Consider the following 18,460-nt stretch of genomic DNA (forward strand, 5'->3'; position numbering starts at 1 on the left):
AACACCTGCCTCTGATTGCCCCGGGAGAGTGCTGCTTGCGTGATGAGGTTAAAGTCTAATCAGAACAGATGAGCTGAGTGGAGTCTGCCTCCTCCTCACCTCTCTGCCTCGTGCTGGATGTTTCCTGTTTTCTGTACTCTGCAGTCTTACCTAACTGTCTCAAAGTCCAGCTTGTTCATCCCTATCTAATCAGAGGTATTGTTTATTAAGTGATTTGTTTTCCTCATTCACCTACACTCCTAGCCCCACTGCAGAGAGCCTGTCCATTAACCCTGCTGAGATAAATCACCTGTATTCCCAGTTCTACAGAACTCATCTGTGTTTGCAGGCACGTTGTATGTGGAGGGTGCTGGGCAGGGATGGTGCGGGACCTCATTCAGGCCAGGAGGGCCTGTTTGTTCTTACGTCTTCTGGCTTAAAGCTGAGCTGCAACAAACATCATGGCTCAGAGTGAAATATAGGCAAGTGCATATCTAGGCTGTTACCAAAACCCGAACGTTCACAGTCATTTCTGTGCCGAGGATAGCAAATGGGGCTACAACTTCAAATCAGGCTGACAGAGGTGACATTTATGGGCTGCACAAAATACCCGTTACAGGTCTTCTGCTTCTGTTGTACAGGGCATGAAGATAAATGCAGTAATGACACTGGTTTCTGTGCCTTTCTGCTGACATTTTGCTTTTAAAAAGAAAGTTGAGTAAATAACTTTCTGCTAGAATGGAACACTTATCTGTTAATTACCACTTTATCTAAGCAACACAGTTGCAAAAAAAGCACATTTAGGTACTGCATGCTAATGTTAGCATTCAGTTTGCAAAATACAAACTACAGCAGATGTCTGAAGTGGTCTTGTTTGCTGAAAATACCATTGTAATTATGGCTTCTATAGTTCAGGAAGAACATTGCATGCTATGGCAGAAAGTGAAAAAGCAAATAGACACTGAAGAATTCACGCTTAGCCAAAGAGTCACCAACAGTGCAGGATAATACAACATTATTTTTCTTCATCAACAGTTTAAACTGGGAGTAGTTATGCAGCTGGGAATGTGGCAAAGTCTTGGACATGGTCTGGTTTTGCTGTCTCTTTGCCTGTAGGAGTACATACAAACTGGCCAGTCAGGAGGATTATCTCAAAGCACGATCTGTCAGGGCAGAAGGTAGTGTGGGGAAGTGAAGGTATCCTACCAACTGAGATGCATGGAGAAGCACAGCCAACAGATGCATAATTCTATACGCATGATTGGCAGATATACTAAAGATTATTCAGAATTGTATGTTGGACTCTAGCATCTGGAGAATTTGGATTTAACATCTATAAAGCTGGTGTTGAGATCTTCTGAGGCCCTTTTTAAACCTGTACTATCCAAGGAGTCAATGGCAAGTAATAAGTCCATGCAGAAGCAAAAGGTGATAAGAGGAATATCATTCTTTAGTCAAATTTAGTAATGAAAGAGATGAATCTGCCAGTCAGAAAAGCTAACAGTGACATAAAGACAAAAGACACAACAGTTTTGATACAAATGCTGTTTATTTAATTTTTTTTTTTTTAGAAAGTTTGCTCGTACATATCTTCAGAATAAAATAAAATAAAATAAAATAAAATAAAATAAAATAAAATAAAATAAAATAAAATAAAATAAAATAACCCTATATTTTAACAGAAGCACCTTATGTCAAGACAAATTACTGTCAAAATAGCCTTGCTGGCCATTTGGAGCTCATCACAACTGAGAGAAAAGTCCTTCTCTCTTCAAATGTGGTACTTTCTCACTACGATATTGATATCTGCTGTGGTTATAAAAACCTCTTGGGTTTCTATTCTAATACAGTCCTATCATTTTATGCTTTGTTGTCTGCCAGGAATCGTGCTTATGTGCTAATGTTGGAAATGCTTTGGAAACAGAGGTAGTTTTTTGTTTAATTGAATAATTTTCCCTGAATTTTGAGTCCTGCTGTCTGTCCCATGAAGCAGGAATCCTCCAGTGCTGAGTTGAAAAATAGTCCAGAAGCAACATTCAACAAAACCCATATTATTTCAGAAATGGTTGGTCTGATTTTTTGAATGTGAGTCAGAACAACCTCAAGGCTGTGTTTCAAGGAGATGATGCTTGATCTTACATAGCCTGAGATATGACAACTCAGACCCACTCTCCTGATGCAGAAGAGAAGTAAATGACTTTGGTGTTTGAAAATGCTCTTGTAGCCCAAACTGTGTAATGAAATCCTGTAGGAATTTGGAATTAACAGTAACCTCCCCTCTTTTTTTTATTCCCCTCCAAAGGCGAAACATGGTTCTCCAAATTGTCATTTCTTTTACAGCATGTAGTCATTTTCAGCATTCCAAAGCACAGAAGATATGCTTGTCTGTGATGTCACAACATCGTGATGGGTACTAAGTACCCAAATAACTCAGGAATAGCTCCCAGCTGGCTCAGTGAAAGAACCACCTCCACTGTAAAGGTGAACTGGGCACTTAAGTGGCTTATCAGGAACTCTTTCACTGACAGGTTGGAGTTGTTGCCCCTCCAAACGCTGTTTGCAAATGATTCTCCCAGCCAAACTCTCTTGGCTGTTTTGCTCTGTAAATGGCTTTCTAGTTTTAGTGGGATGCTTGAAGTTCACGTTCTCAAATATGAAGCTTAGTGAAATTACTGACTACTGTAACAACAGACTGTAATACAAGGCAAAACAAAAGGAAAATAACATGGAGACAAACTGATATATAATTGCCCGCATCAAAATATTTATTGACTCCATATAGCTGATTGCAATCTTATCTAAGGTTTCTTAAATCGTTTTCCTCCTTTCAGTTTTTCTTTCTCTATCCCACTTATTATAGAATCACAGAATCATAGAATCACAAAGGCTGGAAAAGACCTCCAAGATTCATCAACTTATCACCGATACTTCCCACTAAACCATGTCCCTCAGTACAGCACCTAAATGTTTCTTGAGCACCTCCATGGTCAGTGACTTGAACAGCTCTCTTGGCTGCTTGTTCCAGCACCTGACCATTTGTTTGGAGAAAAAAATCTTCCTAGTATCCAAATTGCACTTTACAGTGAGATTTGCTTTGCAAGAATGAGTGGAAAATCATGAAAATAATGGGGTGTTGTTCTGGATTTGTACAGGTTAAAGTTGAAAAAAAAAAAAAAAAAAGAGTGAAGAGAAAGCATACCACACTGACACATTCAAAGCTGAAGAAGCGTAAGAAACAAGTTGTACTTGCAGGTGCAGGCACTTAGTGGAATTAATAGAAAGTGACGCTCACATCCTGCCATCTTACCTTGTTATCATAAAGCCCAAGTATAGGCTTGCCCACCTGCCACTGGTGGTTCTGTGTGACCATTGTGATATCTTTGGGATTTTCAGCAGCTAAGAATGAACTTAAGAGTTCTGCCTGTGCAATCTTTTCTGTGTCTTCTGGCAGAAGAGATGTTTGGCCTTTGGAATGACATGGAATCCACAAGCAAGCTTTATTCACATCTGATTTGCAAGGAAGATATCAAAGTGTCCTAGCTGATCTACTAAGCGAGCAAAGTTCATCAGTTTGAGCACGCACTGCCCCAGGCTGTGAAGCCATTTCTAACTGGCTAACCTGTGTGGAGCACGTGTACTGAGTGTTCAGTACCCGCTATGGACACACAGCTGGAGGCCTGCAGATGATTCACCTCTCAAGATTTTTATGCCTTTCCCACCTACATCCAGACTTATTAAAAGCTAAAGGCTTAAGTCACCTGGTAGAGACTGAGAAAAATAAAATTCAAAGTAGAGTTCTTCCTTTGGCAAGAGTAAAGAAACAAACAAACCTCCCCGAACAAAGCTCAATGAAAATCCTGTGCTTGGTTAATTCTGAAGTTAGGAAACTGGTTACAAGTATAGCTCAATCAGGTTCCACCTAAAAGTGAATTTGATTCAAAGCCCACTCAAGTCTGGAAGGGCTTTTTTCAGTTACATTTTGGTGACAGTCCTGATTTCATATGATATCTCTGTTATCCCCATGGTTTTATATTTAACTGTGCTCACTGCTAAAGTACAAAGTACCTATCCCAAATGCCTGACAAACAGAGCAGGTTAAGTTAATGGGTCAGCAGAGGAGTGGCACTTTGATGTGTTGCTTCGTTGTATGAGCAGCTAGCTCTGTTTCTTATGGCCACTTTGCTTGCTGCCAGGAGCAGTGAGTGGACCACTTTGACAGAGCTGTCAATTACAGTTCCAAAATGAAATAAGGATCCCACACTGGCAGCACCTGATATAATCTTCCCTTTGCTTCTGTGCTGATAGGAAGTCAAGGTAAATTCCTGTTGAATGTCTAAGTCCAATCAGCAGCTGATAAAGGCTCTTAACAACCTGGATCCTCTACAGCTAGTGGTGATACTCGCCAACATAGTAGTAATTCTTGTTCCATTTCTGGAAATACATCTGTGCATTTGTGGTGTGGCTGTGTAACACCAGTGGCTGTTATTCCGCTTTCCCATTCCAACCTTCTGAGCCGACCTTTAACAAAGCAGCAGAGACAAGTTTCCAATGGCATCTGCTCTGAGGAAAAGGACAGGAAAGGGTATAGGTACAGACAGGATCTGTAAGGAGAGACAGTAAGAAACACTGAAATTCTTAGTAAAAATTGCAGAACCTATATAATTTTTCAGGGAAAGTTCTCATTATATCCAAGCTGCTTTTGAAAGATGTGCCCAGAACCACAGCTTTGAAATGGAAAGGACAGATGTCAGACCTTCATGAGGATGGGCAAATAAGAGCTCTTTCTTCTCACTAGCTTAAATTAGACACATTCAACTTTGTCCAGCATTGCTGCTTCCCTATGCTGAGAACTCTGTAATGAATGCAAAGGAGAGTTGGCAGTACAGCTGTTCATAATGGTGTGAGAGCTTCTCATTGATCACGATGAAGGAGAGTAAATGACCCACACCATAACCTGAAAGCCTCCGCTTCCCTCTCACATAGCATGACAGAATCATTAAGGTTGGAAAGACCACTAAGATCAAGTAGCCCAAGCCATACATGCTGTATGGTGATTAGTTCAAAATATATATTAGGGTCTGCGTGTACATAAGCTTCATTTCTTGAGAAACTTCTTTTTCAAGAGTTGTTTTCTGTGCACTTGTTGGCAGTGGATGTTTGGCATGGTGTTCAGCATTTGAGATTGCAGTGTCTCAGCTCAGTGACAAGGTTTTCAGGTCTTTGTGTGTAGAAAGGCATGAAGACATCACAGCAGTTTCGGGTTGTCGTTTAGCCGAAGGCTGGAATACATTCCCACGTGCCGGACCAGGTTGGGTTCCACCACGTAGGCATTCTCCCCCTTTGCGCGCAGCAGTGAGTAGAGGGCAATGTCCTTAGCAAAACCCTGGCGACACTGCAGCCCCTTCAAGTAACCTAAGGCACGATGGGCAGAAGGAGCAGAGAACAGCATGGCAGGTGTGCAGCACTCTGTGACCGGCACAACATTATACAGCACAGGGGCCAACCGGCGCAACTCCAGCAAGTAATGCCGTCCCACCAGCTCTGAGAGTGCCATGCTGTAGGCAGCAAAGAACAAGATGATGGGCCAGTTCAGGCTCGGGCGTCCAGCTGCCCAGGAGTACACACAGTTCAGCACAGGCCCCAGAAACATTCCCAAACCCAGCCACTCGAGGATTCGCATGGGCTCTGGATTGACGTACTGCTGAAGCCTCTCAGGATGGTAAAGTTTGAAGTAGAGTGCATCTCTGAGGTACTGCTTGGAGAATCGGGCTAAGAAGAGATGCTGCAGGACAGGGAATATCTCTTCCTCTGGCACAGCATCATCTTCCACTACCAGGACATATTCTGGGTTATATGCTAAGAGCGACTGCTCAAGGCAGAAGACATAGTCCTGCTTCTCCTTCTCAAAGTGGTTCACTCTGGGATCAGGGTCCTCCCCGGTTTTGTCACGACTGACCATAGGAAAAAAGCTGCTCAGCAGCTTGACATCCTGATGACGACTGGGGTCAGGCTCCACGTTACAGACAAGGACACGGTGGCTCTGGCAATTTGTCCCACATTGCTGGAGGAGGTGGTGGAAACGGGACGCCACCTGCAAGACATAGTGGAAATCATCCCGCCTCTGCACAGTGATAATGGTGACCAGCAGCAAGGGCCGAAAGGTTTCACTGTCGGAGTCCTTGGAGATATTTGATATCTGCAGCTTCTCAAAATAATGGAGGGCTGCCTGACCCTCCAGCTGGTTCTGCCTCAGGAACTCCTGGCTCATGGGATTCAGGTGCCAGCGCCGCAAATAAAAATAAGAGTAGAGGAGTCGGTGGCAAATCAGAGGAGCCAGCACACCAAATGTCACCACAGTCAGAGTGAGAAGGTGGATGAAAGGACTGGACCAGCGGCACCACCTCCCATAGAGCTGCCAGCCATAGTGTAACATAGCTGCTGCAAGAGGGCACTCCTACCTCAGGGCACCCAGTGCCCTCCCTCCTTCACTTCCACTGCATCTTCTCTGGATCTCAAGATACCATTGCACTGGTGGCTGCCAAAGTTGGTCCACACCTGGTGAGGAAAAAGAATGGTGGTTAATGAAACAGGAACTATCAGAATGGGAAAACCATGATATGAGGAAATGGAAAGCTTAGAGTAGGCACCAAGTGAGCCGAAAGAGAAGGCTGCTGAGGGGTCCATTGCAGTGGAGACATCACTATCACAGGACCAAGACGGAAGATGAGCAGAATGCCACTAATGCCTTTTCACCACATAGGATCTCTGATCTGAGTTAGCTAGGATTTCACTGTGTTTGTTACTCTACTTGAAATGCAAAACAAACAAGCAACATGGGTGCAGAAGTGTTGAGAAATACATCTTTTTTTTTTTTTTATCTTTTTTTTTTTCTGTCAAAAACACAGAAATTTCTGTTAATAGCAGAGATGCAGCTATTTGGTCACAGTGACATAATATCTGGATCGTGGCCAAGAACCAAAGCCAGATCTCTGGTATCGTTGCCTAGCACATATTTGAAAGACAAACTTCTACCTCTGTGGAGTGACACATGCTTCCCTTCTGTCGCTTATACACTTCCAAAAGCCTGCATGTGTTTATACTTTACTCCAGAGGGTGTGAAGTGAGATAGCAAACACACCAATTCACTTCACTAGAGGCGTGTGTACACCAGGTGCAATGTGTCTCCCTGTGAGATGTCTCCTTCTCTCCAGACCCTGTGAAATACACGGCAGCAGCAGGATTAGCAAGATACAATTGAGTCGTTTTCTCATCTTCATAATGTAAGAGGTTATGCCTTTAATTTTATACACATGTACACACACACTCTAAGCAAGCACTCACCTTCACAGAAATGAGATTTTTCCATATCCAGCTTTCCTGTTCTGCTTCTCTGGGCTGCTATGAACACCAGTCTCCTGGTAGCTTACACCGAACTAGGGCTTGTGGGCCATTTATGTAAATTCTCTCATGCCAGCAATTTCCCTTTACAACTCACTGTTTGACTTTCCTTTGTACTTGCTATTCCCTGTCCTTGTGAACTGAACTATTCATGTCCTCCATCTGACTCAATCAGTGGAGAATTTCTCCCATTTTAACCTCCTGCACTCACTAAATTCTATCCACAGAATGTTTCTCCCAGAACTTTTTTCCTCTCTGCACTGTTGCCTGAAGCATCCTGAGCAGTGCTGTGTGGATGGGAAGCAACCAGTGCCACGGTGTTTCATTCTGAGTCTCAGAAGAGACACGTAGAAGTAACTCAGGGAACAGTGAGCAGGGTCTAAAGGTGGGACTATTTCAGAACAGTCTTCATTACTCTTTCACAGATTTCCTACCTTTACTATTATAAGAACTGCTTCCTATTGCCTGATTGCAGCCTGATAGTCTTATATAAAGGGTCTTTTACTGAGATTAATGGAAAATATATGAGAGTTACTCCAGATCTTTGTTAGGGAACGGATCCTTCATGCTGTGACAGCTCAAACAGTCCTTGGGTAGTAGACCTGTGACACCAGTGTTGTGCTATTCTAACAACTCACAAAAATACAAGATTTCAAAGATTTTGTGTAAATAGAGATAACAAACTGGCATATTGATGCATGAGAATCTGCACTCTGTTCCCATAGCTTTCTTTTATTATTTTTTTCCGTATTGCACAACCTTGTTTCACAGACACTATTGCATCAGTGACCTTGTAAAGGCATTAAAGGTGATGGCTGCATTTCAACCACCAGATCGAAGCCACCGAGGTTCACAGTATGAAGACCTGAGATTCATCAGATGTAAGGATCTCACATTCAAATACATTCTTTCATCCAAGACTCAGGGCTTTCCCTCTTCCCATTTTGTGCGAACCAGTCACAAACCCAATGGGAACACACAAATGTGTAATCATTCTACAACTCACAGCGGTGTACTTATGAGCCTCCTTGTGATGTGAGCAGCAGTGCTGGTGCTATGACTGAATCACTCTCCTAGCATCAAAGTGAGGAACACAATAAGAAAATACAAATTGATAGGAAGAACTAGAAGGTAGTTTAGTCCCTTGGTAGTAAGAAACTGACTTTCATCTGCATCTAGCTATGATGGAGTTCTGAGCTGCAAGCGCAGTGAGGCCACAGCAAGCTCTGCAAGTCCCAGGTTATGTGTTGAAGTATTAATTAATAACCTTTACCAAAGCAGTGACCAGTGAGAAGTGGGAACCACATCTTCGGTACAGCACTGGAGAGGCCGACGCTGGGACACAGCCTCACTGCAGCAATCACTGCTTCCCCGCAGCCCGCACATTATCAGCCGAATTCCGGCTGCGGGCGTGCGCCGTAGCTCCCCCTGCGGGTCTCCGCGCTCACAGCACCGCGCTGTCCCCGTCCCTATGGGAGCTCAAGCCCTGGGTCTTTTCCAGCCAAAAACTCTATGAGAACCCTAGGAAAGATGGGCCACCTCTCCACTTTTTGTCTGTTAGCACGGAGAACCAGGAGCTCTGGCTTTCAGAGAGATAAAATTCGTTCTTACAAGCAGAACTTGGGAGCAGAGATTCTCACTGGGCTGTTTTCAAGCTATAAGGATGGTTCTGGCCTTACTGAAGTTACTCTGTTTTCAGAAGCTGTTGTTAATGAAGCTTCTGTTTTTCCACCATTTTGGAGATTCTGCTGTCTTTTAAGTTTTTAAGCACTGTTTCTGACTGTGAAGTTTAAGGTGAAAAGAATGAATCAGAGTTGAATTTTACAGTGTTTTAAAATGAAACTGCATGAATCATCAATAATAACTACTTTGTAGCCACCTAACCACGAGCAGTGGAGACCATTTCTATTGCAGCTCTATGTAGAACTAAGCAATTGACATTAGACATGCTTGGAAGCCATGTGGATACAATACCAAGATTCATCTTTTTTCTTTACTTAGATCTTGGTGCAGATTCCCTCTGGGGACCGCATCCAAATCCAAATCTCTGTCTTCATTAGCCTCCAATTACTTGGTTGAGTTGCACTGATTAGGATAAAGTTACCTCTGCATACATTGAAGAAGAATGGAAAACACGTAAGTTCCTCTCTGGGATGCAAAATACTGTCACCTGTGCTAGGGCTTTAAAGCTGATTTTCTGTCTGCTCCCAACTCCTCTGCAGAGAGGTGTTCTGAGGGCAAGTATTCCTGGAGCAAAGCCTCCCACGTGTCATCACTGTGAGATTCTAGGAGGCTCCTGGACTTCTGATTCAAGAGAGGCATCTCCATCCTCCACTGCCTCGTCCATAAGGAAGCACAGAGGCCAGGGGGTCTTCATTGCATGAAATATAGGTGGGCTTTTGGAGAGAGTCCTGGGAAGGCATGTTGTGACAGCAAAGAGCCACAGTGGTGTCAGCAGATGTGTTCATACCAATCTGTATGTTTGACTTCTGCTTTCTTCCTGCAGTAGCACCCCAAGTTTAAACCTGGAGCAGAAAAGCACCATTGCCCCCCAAATTGGCTTTGTGCAGCCAAGCTGCAGCCTCAGGACCAGGTCTGTCCAGACTGACTTCCTCTGGTAAAGACAAGAGTTTTGTGTGGTGGCAGTGCCCTAGCAGACAGTCCTGTTGGAGCCTGGGGTAAGCTGATTCAAGCATCACAAAGTTGTTAAGCGACACAGAGATTTCCTTCTGTTTCATACACACACGCTGCCAGCTCTCTGCTCTGTACAGTGAGGTTTCCACCATGATGAGTATAGTTGGACCAGATGGCCGGCTTTTCTCATCTACAATTCATAGTACAACAATTCCTTTCCTGTTTTCTGACAATTTTGAGCAAGTGAGATGCCAGATAATGTTTCCGCAATGTGTTCAGAATTGTATTGAAAACAGCAGCGTCACGTAGAAGGCAATTGCTTGCACATCTGACCATTACATTTACATATAACAGTAGGAGTTAGGCTACTCCTAACTCCTGTAGGAGCAACAGGCTGTTTTCACCTGCCATTCCTCAACTCTTCCTGACAAACTAGCTGGAATTTGAGCATTTCTAAAAGAATGAAAATACACAGATATACAAGAATCATACAATCGTAGAATCATGAAAGCTGGAAAAGACCTCTAAGATCACCAAGTCCAACCACCACCCCATCACAAACATGCCCACTAACCCAGGTCCCCAGACCCAAATCACCAGGGTTCTCAGATACCTGTAGGGATGGTGACTCCACTGCCTTCCTGTACAGCCTGTTCAGGAGGCAGCTATTCATAACCCCATTAGGAAACCCCAGAAACTGTACAATTCCATCTTGAATGCATTCTGGTAGGTAGACGTTTTCTTCTCCTCACACTACAGTTAACAAATACTTCACAAATCCCTGGAAATTTAGGGACCACAGTTTGAAATCTACTGAACTACCAAGCACAGTATGTGGATGCGGCAGCTGGAAGACACTTTCTCCTTGACTTAATGAAGTACAAACATGCCAGTATTAAAACAGGCTGTAAACTGAATGTATTTCAACTTCGGTTATTTCCTTACCTTCTCTCTCCCTTCTCTCCTCCTTTTCTACACAGAGCCAAAGGATACCATCCTCAGCCCCTGCTGGCTTTCAGCTGGCTGCTCCCTGCTGTGCGAAGCCACAGGAAAGTGATGTTTTCCTCCACTGCTATCAAGCAGAAATGTCAGTGTTAAGATCAAGTGGGTGTGCAAAGCAGCTTGGAGAAGAGAGTTGTGTGAAATAATAGCTCCACACAGAGATTTAAGGCAAGCAGCTTTGTTAAGAGCCATCTTTTAGAAGATGACAGCAAAGGCTGATGTGAATTTAGAATTTTATCTTTCTTAATCTACTTCTTTTTTTTTTCTACGCCTGAGGTAAACACACACACACAAATGTTGCATCAGAATTTGATTATGTTCTGAATAAAAACAGGTGTGTGTCTTCTGCCTGAAGCCCTCAAAAATAGTAGTGGTAATGGATTTTTATTTGAGCTCACTTCTGCTTTATAATAAATTTTGCTTCCCTGTAAGTGGCATTAGACAAAGCTGCTGCTAACAATGGCATCAGCTATTGCCTTTTGCTGTCTGCTGTCAGAAGCTCAAAGCCAAATACTCTGACTCACTGCAGGTGCTACAGATAATTATATTTTACCACTTTGTGTTACAGTGCTCTGTTAAAATAAGAGCTGATTGCAAGACACCGAAATAAACATGGCAAGAGGTGACTTCCACTATAATGGATCCTCAGCCTCCTGAAAGGTAGGAGGGAGGCCATTTTTTCCCAGATATGTAACAGATCCGTCTGATTTTGATGTCATTATGGCATTTAATGGTTTAATCCTACTGCTAACTCACACAGGCAAGTTATTCAAGGTAGATATTGAGAAAAAAAACAGCTGCTAAATGGGGTATGCTTGTCAGCACCCTGAGAACACAAGATCTGCAGGGCAAGGGATGCTCAGAGAGCAGTGCAGCTCTGCTGCTGCTCACTAAGAGTGCAAAGAGTAGAATACAGCAATAGGGAAACAGGACATGGCTTTTATGAGAAAAGACATTGGCTGTTAAGGCTGCACATTTCCTGTTAGGAATTCTGGAATGCTGTTACATGTCTATGTAACAATAAAACCACAGAACTATACCAGGTGGCTGCTGCAATATTCTGATTCTGACCACAGCAGAACTGTTTGGCTATACTGATAAGCAGCATTTCTCTTGAGGCGCTACCTGTTGGTGTCCATGACACAGCTTTCTCTCTGTACCACAAGGGATTTGGAGGTTTCTTCCTTCTCTCCCACAACTGAAAGGAGCAGTGAGTGTGAGTTCTGGTTCCGGAGGACACCAAGAAACTCCAGGGGGAAAAAAAAATGGGACAGAGCTGAGAAACAGTCAGGTGTATGGCTACTATTGAAAGCAGCAGATTTCACACGCGCAGCTCTACCAGCCTTTGTGCCCTTGCCCACGCCTGCTTAACCTGCCGTGTCCTAATGGCAGCCCATCACTGCACACAAGGAGGTTTGCTCAGCAGCCGTGTGAAAGCAAGGAGCCTACGAACCTGTCTCTCAGCCGGTACCACGTCACGTTGAGCAGCACCATCAGCTGCAGTTCGTCCCCACACTAACGACGGTGCCTTCACCCCCTGCACTGCTCAGGTGCTGCCCGCCCCTCGGGAGCGCCCCAGGGTAGCAGCGCTGTCCCCTCGGGGCGGGCCGGACAGGAGCTTTCCAACACCACCCCACACCCCCGCCCGCTCTCAGGCTGAGGGCGGCACCGATGGCAAGCAGGAAGGAAGCTGCCTCTTTTTTCTGGTTCCCGTTTTCCCCATTCTCATTCCCCGTGGGAAGCACCAACCAAGGCCCGGCCGCGCCCCGTCCCCCCTCTCGGCCGCCGTGCGCTCCCCGCGGCAGCGCCGCCCCTCCCGTCCGGCCCCGCTGCGCTCACCCAAATCCCTCTTTTCTTTCCCCTCTGTCTGCGCTCCCTCCCTCCCGGGCCGTGATTAAACGATCCGAAAGAGGGCAAAGAGCGGAAAACAAGAGGGGAGGCGGAGAGAGGATGGAGATTCCCCCAGCGGTGCCCGAGGAGCAGCGAAGCGTTACCCGGCTCGGTGCAGCTCTCCGCAGGCTCTGGGCGCTACCCGCGTGCTTCTACCGGGCCGCACCGCGCGTCCGTGTCCTGTGCTAAAGCCGCGGTGCCCGCCCCGCGCAGGGTCCGCCCCGCACAGCCCGGCGGGGGCCGCAGTGCGTGGGGGCAGCGGCCGCCCCAGCGCAGCTCGCCGATCCGCCGTGCTCCCTGCGCTCCCACGCACCTTCCCGCAGTGCCGCCTTAAGCCTTCGATCTGCCAATTACTCCTAAACGCGGCTGGATGAGGTGTGCCATTGAGAAAGTTGTCTTTCGAACAGACTGCCTCTCTTTGTGCCCAGATTTGTAGGACGTTTTGCTTGTTCAAGAATGGTAGAGATGTGGCACTGAGGGTCGTGGTTAATGAGCGTGGTGGGCTCATGGTTGGAACAGGTGGTCTTAAGGGTGTTTTCCAACCTTAATGATTCTATGGTTCTATGTTTTGTTATAATTTTAATTTCACAGCTTACATTGTTTCCTCTGGTAAGTGCTGTGAACAAAGTTAGCCTTTGGGTTCTCACTTTGTACCACTGATAAGAGCCATTGCTCAGCCAAGGCTTTTTATTGTGGAGTCAATGCGGATGAAGGTACAAAAAGCCAGAAGTACAGCAATGCTCAAAGAAGAAAACATCGTTTGTTTGTTTGTTTGCTTGTTTTTCATGTGAGTCTTTTATTTACACAACCTTTCGCTTATCTGCCAATTTTGAACAACTGACTCATTCTCTACCTTCCTCTTACACATTCTTAGGCCTCCAAATACTGATGCACTTGAAAATGATAGATCCTGGCTCAGGACGGAGGAAGTGGGCTGGAAAAGGGATTATATGCTCATAAGAGGTCCGTTAGTGTGCTCTTCCCTGGATTACAATTGCAGAATTTGTGAGAAACATGGAATATTTTTTCTCCCTCTTGTGACAGTGTGTGTGTGGGAGAGCTGCTGAGTGACATCAGTCAAAACACACACTGCAGTGCACCCAGCGTTAATTCAGATGGAGTTTCAGATAGCAGAACAGTTTGGCAGCAGTAAATTAACAGGAATGGGCCACAAGGCCTTCTCTGCCAGATGGATGTTTGGGTAATTGTATTTTTGCATAAAGCCTTTCTTTATAGTCCTCTCCACTGCTAGCTGACTCAGCTCACTGTTTCACATGGAACTCCTGACAGTCACTCTTCAACACTTAGTCCCATAAATCAACTCCTGTTAGACCTTAAAGGTGGAGGGAGAAAAGCCACAGGTAATTCTGGGGCAGAAGCATATCTGCCATCCCTGACTGCTCGTTGCCATCACAGTGCTCTGTTCTCTGCTGTGTGTTGGCATGAGAGAGGCTGATCTGGCTGAGAAAAAAAAAAAAAAAAAAAAAAAGCCTTTTCTTATGATGGATTATTTCTTACCCGGATCACTTTCAGCCCACCCCACCAAGCGATTATATCAGCCTCGCAGGGCAGGCAGGTCCTGGAGAGCAGAAATGAATATTTGGGAACATGACCATGCATGTAGTAACCTAAAAGCAGCCTAAGATGCCCTTATGAATTTATTCATCTTGTATAATGGCAGAACAATCCTTCAAAATTATAATCAGAAAAAAAATAAAAATCAAAAATCAAAAAGGGTGATGTCCAGGTGCTTGCACAACGTGCTTAGCACTCCCAGCAAACAGCAGAGCAGAAATTCATGGTCTGAAATGCAGCTGAATTGAGAACCCTGTTCTCTGATGGATCTGCGTCATTCATGTCCAGGCATCTATTTCAAAAACACCTGTAGTACTTGTATCATCTTCCCCGTGGCCCCACTCCTGCATTGTGGGTCTCTGCTCTGCACAAGACTACACGAAGCCTAAACAGCTAAATTTTTAAGTGTTTTTCTTCTCTTGCTACGTTAAAAAATATCCACAGGGTGAACCAAGTAATTGTTCCTGCTCATATTCTGCTTTGTAAGAAGCAGCAGACATTTCTGTAGGCAGTTTTTATTAGGAATTTGATGAATATTGATGAAAACCAAATTATGTACACTGGCGTTTTCTGGTTTTCTTTTAGAGTTAGTGTTGATCACCGGGGAAACAGAAACTGTTCGTTGTCCTCTGTTGTACACCAGAGCACCAGAGAATGTGAGCTTATATGTCAGAGCTTTTGTGTTTGACTTTAGACAATAGAGGCAAGATTAAATGCAGCTCCAAAGCAGACAAATTAGCTGCCTTAGCTATCCAGGATACACGAACATTTCTGAAAAGCCTGGAATATTTTGATCTTTTGAATGTAAGCTTTTAAAATAAGGGTGATGAGACTCCTGCACAGTTCATCCAGGGAGGTGGTGGATGTCACATCCCTGGAGATACGGGGCTGAACAAGGCTCTGAGCACCTGATGGAGCTGTAGTTGTCCTACTCTTTGCAGGGGAGTTGGACAAGATGGCTTCTGAGGGTCCCTTCAAACTCAAATGATTCTATGATCTTCTTTTCACTAGGGTCTGTATGTTCAGTTATCTATTAAGGACTTCATACACTTCCCAGGCCTGAGGTCTGCTATATATATAAATGCATTTCAGACCTTATTTCTAAAACTAATTCATCTTGCAGATACACTGTTATATACTGTTCCTTTAAGATCTTCTACCTGCACTCTACGTATATGAAGCTGACAAAAACAATTATTGCTAACAGCAATCCAGTTCTTTTCAGAGACTACTGCCTGTCACACACACATAGCTTTTCTGTGCTTTCTTTGCTTCTCTGATCAAATCACCAATTGGGACTGTTTACAGCAAAATACCAATGTGAGGTAACAATACAAGGTGTCAAATGATGGCAGAATTTCAGGACTACAAGTATAACACTTAGAAAAATGGATATATCTTACCAGCTTAATTGTAATGCTCTGTAGCCCAATAACTTGGCTGCCAAACTCCAGCATTCCAAGTCCTGCAGTCCACAAAGGCACAAAGTTATCAATTAAGAAATGGAATAACGTGGCTCCCCAACTGCTGTTAGAATACACAGGCTTTCAGTTAACTGCTGCGTGTTGTAACATAGGAAAACAGTCTGAAACACTGAACATTTTGCAATGCTAAAAACCCTAACGGGGTAAATTGTCAAGACATGAGGTTTCCAAACAGATGATTTCTAAAGAAGAACTATTCCCCTGGACTACTAGAAAGACTTTAATTTCTCCTTGCAAAAGGGAGTCAAAGTTATTTTGAATGGTTGCTGGGCACACAACAAAGTCTATGACTATGTGAGAAGCATGGAGCACAGATAAACTGTTGTCTTCATAGTAGATTTTCAGGTGTGCACTTCTGGAACTAGATCTCTGCTGCAGGGGTGAGATAGACTGATGTATAGATGGAAAATCTGGGTAACACTAGAATGAGAACACTTTGCATGAGAACCATGCAAAGACTGTCAGAAAACTTGTATCAAATGATGGTTATTTTTACACTGCATCAAATCTCTAAGATAGAGAAGGTAATTTGAAATGGAAGTAGTTTTAATTCAGTTTAGGTGTTTTTTTGGAAGTAAAAGAAATAAAATGTAAGCTTTTTTTTTTTTTTTTTTTTTTTTAAATAAGTAAAGGTGAACTAAATAGTTCACCTTTAGTACATATTTTTAATTAATACAGACAAATTTTCTTGGATGTTTAAGTTTAGACAAGTATTAGGAACCCAGCTAGAGGCACAAGCCTTACTTGAAGAGTAACAGAAAAGCTCATGAATGAGTCTCTCATCTAGGTCTGGAATTATACCTGCTATATTAACTAGAACTCAGCATGAAGCTGAGTGGTTTTTTTTTTCTAGAGCTTATTCTGTAAATTTCTCTGCTGATAGGAATGATCCTATTTCCCCAGTCTTATAGGACAACATATAGAACTTCCCAAGATCCAACACATTTTTGAATATCAGCTCTTAAAAATGTACACACATCTGTTAGTATGGGTAGTACATATATGTTTAAGTTGAGGAAACCATTTATAGCAGTTTCCAAAATCCTGTGTGCACAGGATCTGTCCATATGGAGACTGCAAATTAGGGAGTTAATCTGATTGGCAAGAAAAACAGAAAGATAACACTCAAGCTCCTGCTCCATTTGCTGGGTCTCTTCATCTATCATTGCTGCAAATAGGCAGTGAGATAACAAGGTAATTGTGCACCCTCCAGCAACTTTGTGGAGACATCAAGCTGTGTGGTGCAGTTGACACACACAAAGGACAGGATAGTGTTCAGCGAGACCTAAACAAGCTGAGCAGTGGGTCCTGGAGAACCTCATAAGATTCAGCAAATCCAAGGGCAAGGTCTTGCACCTGGGTTGTGGCAACTCTCACTATCAGTACAAGCTGGGGAACAAAAGGATTAAGCACAGCCCTGGTGAAAAGAACTTGGATCACTAGTAGATGGTAAGGAGAACATGAGCCATCAGTGTGCCCTTGCAGCCAGAAAGCCAACTGTATCCTGAGTCACATCAAAAGAAGCATGTCCAGCTGGGTGAGGGAGGTGGTTCTGCCCCTCTTTGCTGGTGAGACCTCATCTGGAGTACTGTGTCCAGACAGAGAGTCCTCAGTACAGAATAGAGATGAACCTGCTGGAGAGTATCCAGAGGAGGGTCATAAAAATGATTCAAGAGAAGGAATATGCCCTTGTGAGAACAGGCTGAGAGAGCTAGGGCTCTTCATCCTGGAAAAGGGAAGGCTCAGGGAAGACCCGGTAGCTGCCACCTTTTGGTATCTAAAGGGCAAGAAGCAAGTGGACAGATTCTTCAGCAGGATCTGCTGTGATAGGACAAAGGGAAATGGTTTCAAACTAAAAGAGGGGAGTTTTAGATCAGACATAAGGAAGAAGTTGTTTTACAATAAGAGTGGTGAGGCTCTGGAACATGTCACCCAGAGAGCTGGTTGATGCCCTGGCGACATTCAAGGCCAGGCTGGACCAGGCTTTCAGCACCCTAATGGAGCTGTAGCTGCCTCTGTTCATTGCAGGGATGTTGGACTAAGTGGCCTTAAAGGGTTCCTTCCAACTTAAATAATTATATGAATATGTATAAATCCCTGTTGAGTGCCCACTTTACCTTACTTACTGATGTCTTCCATTCCTTCTTTTTTCAGACTGCCTGCTAGGATGTTTTGGATCAAGAGAGAGAGCATGTGCACTTCTATTCTGTATAGTCTAACCTTTTAATTGGCCAGTTCTAGCATTTATCTTCCTGCAGCTCCAGGGTTGGCTGGTACTTCAGCCACTGCTGGTTACTGTAGGAGATCATATCTGTGACTTACTGAGCTGTGTAGAAGTTACTGCTACAGTGTAGAAGTTACCATGTACAATGCAAATGCCTGAATTATGCATAAAGTGCCACCCTTGTTATTTACTAAACAGGAGGAGGAATTATGTAAGGCATGTTTCACAGAACTCATTATTTTATAAGATACAGCCACCTAATGACCTCCTGTAT

General features: G+C 44.0%; 1 protein-coding gene across 11 annotated transcripts; it reads right to left on the reverse strand.

Annotated features, from left to right (window-relative positions):
- Positions 1–1,509: 1,509 nt before the first annotated feature.
- On the reverse strand, positions 1,510–13,195 carry PGAP4 (post-GPI attachment to proteins GalNAc transferase 4). 11 transcript variants are annotated; one of them, XM_085529850.1, is made up of 5 exons: positions 12,139–12,754; positions 10,957–11,083; positions 7,118–7,193; positions 6,438–6,534; positions 4,775–6,070 (listed from the first exon to the last, which is right to left on the reverse strand). In XM_085529850.1, the coding sequence occupies exon 5, from the start codon at positions 5,936–5,938 to the stop codon at positions 5,225–5,227; it is 714 nt and encodes a 237-aa protein (XP_085385976.1). In that variant the 5' UTR covers positions 5,939–6,070; positions 6,438–6,534; positions 7,118–7,193; positions 10,957–11,083; positions 12,139–12,754; the 3' UTR covers positions 4,775–5,224. The 11 variants fall into 11 exon arrangements, with proteins under 11 accessions (XP_032297059.2, XP_085385974.1, XP_085385975.1 ...); XM_085529848.1 differs by lacking the exons at positions 7,118–7,193; positions 12,139–12,754 and adding an exon at positions 13,008–13,112 and having other exon boundaries at positions 2,722–6,070; XM_085529849.1 differs by lacking the exons at positions 7,118–7,193; positions 10,957–11,083; positions 12,139–12,754 and adding an exon at positions 13,008–13,146 and having other exon boundaries at positions 2,722–6,070.
- Between the last annotated feature and the right edge of the window lie 5,265 nt (positions 13,196–18,460).

The sequence above is a fragment of the Coturnix japonica genome, chromosome Z, assembly GCF_054131305.1.
Source record: "Coturnix japonica strain WE chromosome Z, WE-NBRP24, whole genome shotgun sequence".
NCBI lineage: Eukaryota > Metazoa > Chordata > Aves > Galliformes > Phasianidae > Coturnix > Coturnix japonica.